This window comes from Odontesthes bonariensis, chromosome 20 (assembly GCF_027942865.1).
Source record: "Odontesthes bonariensis isolate fOdoBon6 chromosome 20, fOdoBon6.hap1, whole genome shotgun sequence".
Classification (NCBI taxonomy): Eukaryota; Metazoa; Chordata; class Actinopteri; order Atheriniformes; family Atherinopsidae; genus Odontesthes; species Odontesthes bonariensis.
The window spans coordinates 10,839,141-10,850,406 of record NC_134525.1 but is presented as its reverse complement, the minus strand read 5'-3'; the positions used below and the strand labels follow the sequence as shown (position 1 = coordinate 10,850,406).

At 41.1% G+C, this 11,266-nt stretch overlaps 1 protein-coding gene across 2 annotated transcripts in view; it reads right to left on the bottom strand.

Moving 5' to 3' along the window:
* Positions 1–1,160: 1,160 nt before the first annotated feature.
* tmem108 (transmembrane protein 108) overlaps positions 1,161–11,266 on the bottom strand; it is a 56,589-nt gene continuing 46,483 nt past the window's right edge. For both annotated transcript variants that reach the window (XM_075451989.1, XM_075451990.1), the window contains exons 3-5: positions 7,137–8,381; positions 6,579–6,730; positions 1,161–3,402 (exon numbers count right to left, since the gene is read on the bottom strand). In XM_075451989.1, coding sequence (XP_075308104.1) covers positions 3,286–3,402; positions 6,579–6,730; positions 7,137–8,381 — 1,514 coding nt within the window. In that variant the 3' untranslated portion in view covers positions 1,161–3,285. The remainder of the gene's footprint in view (positions 3,403–6,578; positions 6,731–7,136; positions 8,382–11,266) is intronic.

Here is an 11,266-nt window from a genome sequence, read left to right as displayed (position 1 = left end):
AGTTGCCTCATGCACCCTCAGGACGGGGGATTGGACCGAAGAGAAGTTTCGGTGCAATCTGTCGATTTCCTTAGCGAATAAATTGTTTTGTATTGCCTCTGTATGTATGAATTGGACTCATTTTGAATTTAATTAATTGGATTTGATTGGATTATGATTACAGTGAATTGAACTCTAATTGGCTTGAATTGGACTGTATTATTTAAGTGCCTTGAGATGACATTTGTTGTGATTTGGCGCTATATAAATAAAAATGAATTGAATTGAACAGTCAGTAAAAACAAAGCTTTAAACTTTGAAATAACAATTATTATTCCCTAAATATGTTGATTTACCAGTATTTTATAATATGTAGCATCTAAGCTCATATGTGGTTTATTATAATGCACCTTTGTTCATGATATTCAGGAGTGTTTTACTTTTCGAAATGATTAAATTCTCAAACAAATAGGCATGTGCACTAAAATAAAAAAAGCTGTCCTATCTTGTGTTGTGTATTTCACTTTGTTTGAGGCTGACTGATTTGAAATACTCATTTTGTTGGGTTTTTTTGGCGTTTATAACTGTTAAACTGTTTCTTAAAATCCTAAGCATTCAGTTACGGGACAATAACACGTTTAGAAAGGAGGACAAACCACGCTACAGCCTCGTGAATTTGTTTAAAATTGAACCGAACTTCTCAATAAGACTGAAAACAGCTCCAACAGTTCATTTTTTAATGGATAAAACTTTAAACTATATGTAAACCAAATTAGCAAAACACATTTGTTAATCTCTAAAGATTTTGAAATGGCATAAAAAGTCTTTTTTTGCCCCGGTCACGTTTTGCCAGATTTAAACAGGCCAACAAATCTGCAAATTAAGCCTCCTCTCAGCTGTAAAGCGGGCTTGTAAACAGATTACTCGACTGATATCAGGTACCAGGAGCCGGGGGTCACTTGACCACATCCAGCACTGGTGCACAAAGAGAAAAATCCAGCTTACTTCAGCAACGGATGTGCTGGGGTCGGCAAGACTGGACACACTGCTTTGTTACATAATAAACCAACTGGTAGGATATCCTAATGCACTGTTGCTTTGGATTTTATGTCAAAATTAATCTCTAATGCAAAATCATCAGGTTTTTAAAAGAAAAAGATCTGACAAACAGGACTCATTCATATGTTTTTCTTTGTTTTATTGCTCAGCAGTAAAAAGTACAGTGTATATACTACAGTACAAAAAATACATCATGTTGAACACTGCTCCACCGTGCCACTGAACGTGAGCGTGCAAAACAACAAGCCCAGCTGTGAGCGTCCAGTGCAGGAGATGTGATTATGTCTGTGTCATTCAGCGTCACCTTTTTTGACCCGGTGATGTCAGAATGTCTCACGATACAGAAAACCTTTAGCGACAACAGAGCCAGGCAGCATTGATTATTGAATAAAACTGCAGCGGTGCAAAGTTAAACAGGTGATAGAAGGACCACAGGTTCGGTAATGAAACAGAGTATTCAGACGCGTATTCTTTTAAATGAAACCACCTCTGCGTGTTCGTTTGTTTCAGTGTTTTATCGGTCAACACAGACTAACACGTAGCATGTGCTCCTGCGACTAGTTCGCAATCATTCTACACTTCAACAAACACAAAACACAGTGAAACACCTAAAGGATAAATTGCTTCCTACAGTGATGAGAAACTCTCACACACTGGGAACGCAACCAGTGGCCATTCCACGACACAGACAAGCGACAGACGCACATTCAGAGGCGCGCACAAGCGCACGAGAACAGACACACAAAGACAAACAGATCGAACCGAGTTGAACATGATACAAAGTCTTGTCTGACTTCATATTGCCTTGATATTTGGTTCTGGGGGGCAGCACATCTCAGCTTATCTGCTCATACTGCAGTGCACACAAGCGTGCTTACACGCACACACGGGGCACTCGCTCTCACGTGCACACAAACACACACAACAACAAAAGAAGAAATTAAGACATCTATGTGGTCCCTCTTCAGAGAAGCTGGTGACACATGAGGGGGGGAAAAGTCATTTTAAGTCCTCCGGATGCCCAAATGTTCTGATCAGACTGATCCGTAAAATCTGGACCTGTATTTATCAAACTTCAGATTGAATTTTCTTATCACTTGTACAGTTTATTAAACCTCTTTCTACCAAAGAATGCACAGGAGTTTGGCTCAGTCTACATTCTTAATACTCTAGTAAATGCCTGCATAACATTTAGATTAAACAGGCTCTCTTCTCCGAGCACTTATTTAGTTTAAATCAACAAAAATAAGGTTATTTAAAATACATTTTCATGCACCTTGGCCACTGCATTTATCTTACGATCTATTTCCATTTATTATAGTCTACAAGCAGCAGTTTGTCTTTCCTTTTATTGCTTATTTTCATTATTTTTGTTCAGTTTCCTTCATTTTATCTTCATGGAAATGATAATTAATGTATATTTTATGCTTTAATATTGAACTTTGAATCAGTATAAATGTTTGTTTTCCTGATAATCGTGTAAAGCATCATGTTGTACCCAGAAATCTCTCCATTAAGGCAATTTATTCAAATGGTTCATCACAAATCAATAATGTAAATCTTTTAAAATGATAATTTGAAGATTGAATAATAGGGGAATATTTGCTTTGATTGGCTGTTTCTGCTCAAAACAAAATTGCTCTTAAAGATTAAATCCTTAAACATTTGTCTTCACGCTCACTTGAAAACGTTTTCCTCTAGAACTTGGTCTTTTGGATCATTCTTACGCACATTTTCAACAAGTTTGATCGAAACAGGCCTTGATTTTAATAACCTCTCTTATTTTACACACATCTCTGTTCCCCCCCCCATAAATACGTAGGTGCTATATTCAAGTTCAACAGGCTATAAGTATTTTGGGATTGATTTTCAAAGGAAAAAAAAGAACAAAAGAAGAACTTTAAGGGGTTTCATAGCACATTCTTCTCTCTCTAAAGCAGGTTTCATGTGGCAACATCCACGGTTCACTCACCATCAAGCCACTGTAATGCAACAAAACCACATATACTCTGTATTATATAAAGACAATAGAAACCTTTTATCACAATTAAGCCTTTTGTAGAAAATCTACATCAGAAAAATATGTAGGTGCATCCTCATAGTAAATAGTGTCATCGCTCTTCTTTCCGGTCGCTCTTTGTGTTTGTAATATACAGTATAAAGTCAAGGTCTCTGAATATTTACCACATATATAAAATAGACAACAACTGCAGGGGGGGGGGGGTGGTAGAGGAGGATGATGTGTCTCTATATGGCAGAAGCTTTGTCTCTGTTGATGAAGAGGGTCTCCTGGCAGAACGGGTTAACCAGGACCACGCTGCTGCCGCTGTAGTCTCCGTTCGGGGGCAGCGAGGTCTCATGCTCCTGCAAACACACACACACGCAGAAAATGAACGCATGAGCATAACCGCCCGACAGTAACCGATTTACATTTCAGGGCTCAGCACTGGGACAGAAGCCGCAGTCTACTGTATCTACACGACAAGCAGCGAGGAAACAGTGGGAAAAAAACACGTATGGGTTTGTTGCTCCCCAGGGTTTTTAAAGCAGAACAAAGATATCCAACAGAGCTGGATGAAGAGGGAAACAAAGGGAGGAGGGGCGGAAGACGTAAAAAAGCTTCTCGAAGAACAAAAGGGAGAGATGACTCAGAGGAAAAGCAGCAGCAGAGGGACGTCAGGTGAGGGAGGGGGTGATAGTGAGTCAGCAGGAATGAAGTGGAGCTGGAGGAGGGAGGTGTGAAACACAAAATTATTTGTTTTACAGCAAGCATGAGGCTGTTTCATCAGCTAAGTTTGATCAAATCAAATCAACCATTTATGTTTGCCATTTGCCGTTTTACCTACAGCACCAGGGAGTCTACAGTAGTGTGAGATTTCTGCTCTACAGAGACAGGTAAATCAAGGGGGGAAACACCTGGGTGTCACCAAGGGCATCCCACACATGATCCAACATCGGCTTCTCTCTCCTGACTCCCCAAAGGGCGGCAAAGGAATACAAAGTGAGCAACGGCAGAGAAACAAAAGAAAGGAAACAAATAAATTAAACATTAATTGGAGAGAAGATGATAAACATAAAACATGCAAACAGAACAGGCATCGACAGGCGGTGGGAATTTGCTCATTTATTACTTGCTGAAATCCAAATGACTGTTATGGACTTCCACCTATACTTCCAACAGATGGCACTATAATGCACCAATAAACTGGGATGTGTCTCAGAGCGAGCATCATCTTTACACATCTGATTGAAAGGCTCAACTCCTTTAAAGTTGACTGATATCTAAAACATGCTGTGCAGCCAAAGATTGTACAGATCCTCAGTTTCTAAATAATGTGCATAAAATCATGTGCAAGAAATGCTGCAGATGTGCAACTGATGGCTAAAAACTGTGTAGCTAATACAAGCTGAAGCACAATGTTGAAAATAATGAATGAATAGTGAGTGAGTGACACCAGATGATTTTTCCCATCTTAAAGCAACTCAAAGGAAAAGTAGGGGAGGAACCGTCTGCGATTTAATGACAAGAAATACAACTGCCAGAATTTGTTGCTTCAAGGGTTCAAAGTAACATGAAAGTTTAAGAGTTTGTTTATGAGGCCAAATTATGAACTTTAGGTTGAATAATTCAATTTATTTAGAGCAAAATAACATGTTCACAACCATGATTATACATAATATTGATTAAACACACAAACTATGGACAAAAATACGGTGAACATGAAATCAACAATGCACGCATCATACAGCAGCCTGTGTAGAGTTTAAAAAAGCATTCATGTGTGCTCAGATAAGTGCTGGAGTCTTGTAGAAATGTTGGATTTTTACTGAGTAGAGCTTTGTTTTGGCAAGAAAATCCAAAGATAAACTACGCTACATCTACATGCTACAATGCTTAATACCACCAAAAAAAGCATATTGTAATTCAGATGGCCTGAGGAGAAACTAAACTTTACTAAAGCTTAAATATTTCTGCTCCGCTTTAAGGCTAAAGCTTGTGCGGGAAGGGAGACTTTGGCCAATAACTGGTCTTTTTGGAGAAATAATGGCTGCTCCACAAAAAGCTGTCAGATGGTGAGAATCCCAGAGGAACAGATGATATTTTAGCATCTAAGCCAACTGCCTGCAGCGCAATCAGAAATAGAGTCAAAGAGTGTCCAAGAAATGTATTAAAACGTGTAAATACTGTGTGTGTGCTCAACAAACTGGAGCTGGAGAACCAGTAACTAATACATTTTGGGCTTGGCATTTCTCTCCTGGGGCCAGGTGCACGACACTCGTACGTATTCCTTTTGCCAGCTTTATAAAGATGTAAAACATTAATGCACAAACCTGATTTCCAGCCCAATTTTTAGCCATAAATGTGTGTGACGATGCCCTGTTTAGTATTTTTCCGTATAAAAACATCATTCCCACCACAGCTAAAATAGACATGAAAATGAAAGAAACAATAAAATAAAACATTTTTCTGAATGTGAAACTGAAACAGTGGAGAATCAAAAGAAAAGGGAATCTGTTTGGAGGTCTCAGATCTGGAATCACAACCAGAACAAAAACTGCTGAATGGAGAAGAGAAACAGATGATACATGCAGAGGTAAAAAGTGAGAGATCAAAAAGGTGCATCAGCCACACAAAGACAGTATCAGTACTTCAGGAGGAGGACCAGCTACCTCTGATTGATCTGAACATGTAGCCTGTAAAGTAAACGGCTACAATGAGCCATCCTGCACGACCGTTATGCCGGCTAATTATGCTGCCTTTTGTCCCTACTTCATGATATCAGGGTTATAGTGATCTAAAAACGTTTGTATACATCGTCTGAAGAATGTGTGAGGTGTGAACATTGTTTATGCATCTGGCCCCGAGACTTACAGAGAAAGCAGGCTATAGGAAAGGCTGTGACGTGGGTTGTTATTAGCTTAGCTTTGCGCTTATTGTAGCCAAAGAATCTCTGTGAATTAAAGTTTGGTGTTAATGGTTTAGGATTTTGGAGAGATATATTCATTGTATTCGAATCCATGACTCGAAGCTGATGTCTTGCAAGTCCACTGGATGTGATTTGGTGCAGACACCCAATAAACCCATCAGTCAGTGTGAAAACATATAGCTAGCCAACAACCTAGCATGAGATGTGCATGATGGGATTTTGCATCCAAACACTTCTGGGAGGGTTTTCATATGAGTTTTTTTCTGACACACAATTAATGCTTATTACCAGATTACTTTGATTTAGCTGTGTGTTTAGTGTGGAAAACTGTCTAAGAATCAGTGCTTTAACAGATCTCCTGCTGGTAAGTTTCTCTTTCACTTGATCCAAATAAGATTGCTATAAAGCGCAGTTTATACAGTTTATGCTCAAGTGGACCTCAACAGGGCCCGAGGTTTGCTGACAGGGGAGATTGCACCTGGATCCTCTTGTTGTTTCCATCTGCATTAACAGCGTTCTGCTGACTGATAGTGAAACATCAAGTAAATGTCCTGCCACTTCAGAGAGTGCAGTGCTGAGCAGGAAGAGTCACAGTGTGTCGGTAGTTTGTACCTCACTCTCAAGAGTGTGTATCTCTCTGGGCAGCTCCACTGCGTGCCTGCTGAAGTAATCCATGGTGATGGCGTTGTTCCAGTAGCTGAGGTTGTTCTCCTGACTTGACGACTTCTTCCTTCTCTTCATACAGCACACGGTCAAAAGCACAGCTGGAAAAAAGCAAAAGCAGGAGAGCGAAAACATGCGTTACGCAGCCATACTCAATGTCATGTTTCAGGAAAACATGCCACTGTTAGAAGAAAATAGTATACCGGTAGTTATATTTCTATAGCGGATTATCAATAAATTCTCATTTTTTTCCAATCTACAGTAGATTAAAATGCACAGAAATGTGTTTACATCCACTCCCATTTAAAACTCTAATGAGATTAGGCCCCGGAGTGTTTTTTGGCGGTTGTCAAAAGGCATTCTGGGAACTCTAAGAAATCACTAACTGAGGCAAATGTACACCCGGTAAGTTAATAATATAGATACAATTAAACTAGAAAAAACAATAAGATAAATCCTTCCAAAAAAAAAGAGTTTTTGTGTCGTTACTCCTTCGCTTTTACTTACAACAGGTGGACACAGGCACACTGATGGCCAGCACGATCCACACAAAGTCCATCCTGCTCAGGCAGATGGGCGTGCGGGACGGCGGGGAGTCAACAGTGGAGCCTGAGCTGTTTCCAGTGGTCCAGGGGTCGTTGGTTGTAGCTGGCACCTGCCTGTTGAGGAAGTTCCCGCTGGCTGTGGAGGGGGGCTCTGAAGCGTTCCCCCGAGCAGGCACTTCCTCGACCGAGCTGCTGTTAGGGAGCAGCCCTGCATGTGCAGTTGCATTCCCCAGCTGGTGCTCCACAGGTGGGCTGTCTGTGCCGTTACCCTGAACAGTCTGACCCTCCTCGGTGATGGCTGCAGTGTGGTCGACTGGGATGGTTGTTGGGCTGTGTGGCTCGGTGGACAGGGCTGTGGTGGCCACTGTGGAGATTAGATTATCTGGTGGGCTCTCAACTGGAGTAACGGACCCTTCTTTTGGCTCCAGCCCCAGCTGAGCGGTGGGCGGCTCGTTCACAGCATGAGCCTCCCGCAGGGTGATGGTGTGGTGCACGGGCAGCTCTGGGGATGCAATAGCATGCTCCCTGAGTTTCAAGCCGTGTGCCGCCTCAGCGCCCACTGAGGAGGAGGGCTGCTGCCGGTGGTCACTGGGTTCCTCCACACTTAGCCTCTGAGACTTTTTGTGGTGCGCATCAAGTGCATCCCCTCTGTCCGATTCAAAGTTGGACGCAGACACCAGAGGGTCCGGAAGCCCTCGAGCAGCAAACTCTACATCTATACTTGGGAATGTTGTTCTGGGAAATTTAGAGGTGCTGCTGACCTGGTAAGAACTGACAGTAACTGGGTTACCGACTTGAACTACCCTGACTACTTTGTGAATGTGGCCTTGATTTACAATATCCGAACTGAGTGCCTGGGGTTGAGTCGCATGGCTGTCAGTGCTCACAGTGTTTGGGGTGACTGTATTTGTGTCGTCAATGGGAGAATCATCATAAGCCTGGATGGAGGTGTGGCTGGTGTGGAGCCAAGCAAAAGAATGGAGGGCCGCAGTAGGAAGGACAATGTTTGATGGATGGGTGCCTTTGGGTGACCATTCCCCACTGCTGGAGCCTTCCTGATGCCAGTCCAGGGGGTTCGGTTTGGGGGGAGAGAGGGGGCTGTTGTGGGCGGCTGCCATGGAGACCGAGTCCTGGGACGTCTGGCTGAGATACAGCTCCCGTGCTGACGACACCAGTCCTACTGGCAGTGCTAGGAATGCTAGAACACCTGAATGAAAATCAAAAGAAAGACTGATCTTAGCACATGTGGAATATCTAGAATACTCGTTTCGCTTTAATCACTCAGCTGATGTATTTTGCTGATATGAACCAATCAATACGTCTACAGGTGGATGTTGACATTTTGGACACTTTTCTCATTTCATCAACAAAAAATGACGCAAAAGGAGTTGTGTTTATCATCATGTTTGTTGACCTAAAATCTCCACCACCACCTTACTCACAGAACCATTTGTTTATAGTTGCCATTGCAATTTAGTCTCTTGATTTATTGTAATTTAGTTCTTGATTCATTGCTTGATTATTGATTTTTGTGATGGTGTTTTTTTCTTCTTCTCTCATTAATCCATTTTTTGTTTTATCCTGATAAGATACATTTAATTTTGTTCATTTATCTTAATGGTGAGGTTCTCGATAAGCCCTCCCAGGGTTTCTAACCTCTCCAGCACTGATTCATTGCAGCTTATTATTTATTATCTATTGTATATATATTTATTTATTTATTCTATTCTATTTCTTTCTTTTATGTGATATACTCTTGTTTGTAATGTTTTATTAAAGTGCAAAAAAACAATAAACAATAAACTAGTGACTGGAGAACAGCCCAGCAGCTGAAATGGACTCCTCAAACGTCTTGTCTTGCATTCATTATCCTTCTCAGCCTTTAATGAATTGAATCGCTATGTCACTCGCCTAGTTTAATAAGATAGCTTTAATGGCTGCATTATTCACTAGGAAGGTTCTATCGTGTGAACCCGGACATGAATGAGGTGGCAGTGGAAACGCTTGAAGAGCAGTTATTTGACTTTATTCTTCAGATAATTTAGCAAAAAAGTAACAGTGTAAGATTTGTTGTTTTGAAAGACTTTAATCTTGTTTGCCTTTTAGCTAATTTAGATCAATGTTGTCACGCCACAGCCTACAGATTTACTCCCTCAAGACTATTTCCATAAAGGGGGCTGGCAAGCTGTTAGCAGGTACCTGTGGGGATTATTGGTTCTGATGTGTTTTCAGAACTGCTGTAAAGTCATAGGAAGGAGGATCCAGGGTGGGCTTATCAATTTCCCCTCTGCTCCATCCTCTCTATCCCTTATCGATACCGTAAAACACAGCTAATGTGACACATTAACAGGGCTGAACAGGCAGTTCCTTTGCATTCAGCTGAGAATAAAAGATGCAGCAACACATCTGCCTGAGATGGGATGAGGTGTGTTTTTTGTCACATGATGCCGTATTGAAAATAGTGCCGGGACATATGTAGTATTGAGTGTTTTCTTTGAGTATAAAATGTGTAAAATTTTAATTTGATACCTGTCAAACATTTGTAGAAAAAAGCTGGGAAACTGCTGCATGAACTCTTCTTTTACCCTGTGTTTTCTTGCTTTTGATCAATATAAGAATTTAGCTGCTTAACAGTTTATTTGTTCTATTTTTTGTTTCAAAATGCCCAAAATGCATGTTTAAAAAATGTGTGAAAAGCCTTAACCCTGGGCTGCAGTCTAACAGGTATAGAAAGTGAATGGATGGATGGAATAAAGACCTTGACTGCATGGTTTAGCTTTCAGTACTGTTGTAATACAGTTGTAATATTTTACATTAGAGCTGGGCAACGATTAAAATTTTTAATCTAATTAATCACATGATTTCCCTGATTAATCACGATTAATCGGATTTGTAGGCAAAATCCAAAAATTTATTCAAAAGTAGTGTATAGCTTTTAGCATTTAGTTTTATTTTAAATGTGCTGCCATATGAATGAAAGTGCCATAACATTTGTTGTGCAAACACACTTTTAACAGCAGCATCTTTATGTAGTTTTTATGTAGAAGCCTCGCTCCACTGTCTGTTTCCTTGAATGACTTGCTGCTATCAGTTGTGTGTTTTGCCTTTAAGTGATATTTTAGACTGGAACTACTACGGTGAGAAGACAATTCAACTTGGCAGAGTTTACAGATGACTTTGGTTCTGTCGACTCCGCCGTCTGGAAGAACTTTAAAATGAAAATGGCCGAGTAAAAGTTCCGTACCCTTCTCCAGGTTTGGTGGATCCGCCGATTACTTTCTTTTCCGGTTCCGCAGCAGACAGCAACAGACTTTTGCAAAATAAAAGCCTGTGAGCAACAGACCTTTACAATAATAAAATAAATAATGAAACAGGGGTGGTCCGTGGCATAGTGGGTTGAGCAGGCGCCCCATGTACAAGAGGCTATAGTCCTCACTGCAGCTGGCCCCGGTTCGAGTCCTGCATCGGCCGGCCCTTTGCTGCATGTCTCCCTCCTCTATCTGCCCCCTGCTTCCTGTCTCTCTCCAACTGTCCTAACATTAAAAAGGCATACAAAAGCCCCCCCCCAAAAAAAAAATTAAAAAAAACCTGCGTTAATGCACGATAAAATATTCATCGGTGTTAAATAATCAACGAGTTAACGCGATAATAACGAGTTAACTCGCCCAGCCCTATCTTACATACTTTACTTACTTTATTTGTGCATGCACTGCTACACAGTGCTGGCTGACAACGATTTTCAGAACCATTCTTGCACCCATGCAGGGATTTCTATTACAGAACCATGTCGGTTTTTCATATAGTGCTGCCTGAGAGCGTGAAGATTGTCCCTTCAGCCATAATCTCGAAATAGAAGATATCATGATTTCTCTGATTAAAGCTTCTAAATTATTTGTGAAACTGCCCAACCCTTCCACCCGCGTTTAGCTCGGGTAACAGCACACACAGAACTTGTAGATGGATGCCTTGCTTGGGACTCTGAGAAAAATAACTGGACCAGAGGAGGTGGATATTCTGAATATAGAGCTTTCATTGAGAGAAGTAAGTACATTCATAACAGTGCTCCACACTTTCTCCACCACCTCCAGAAGA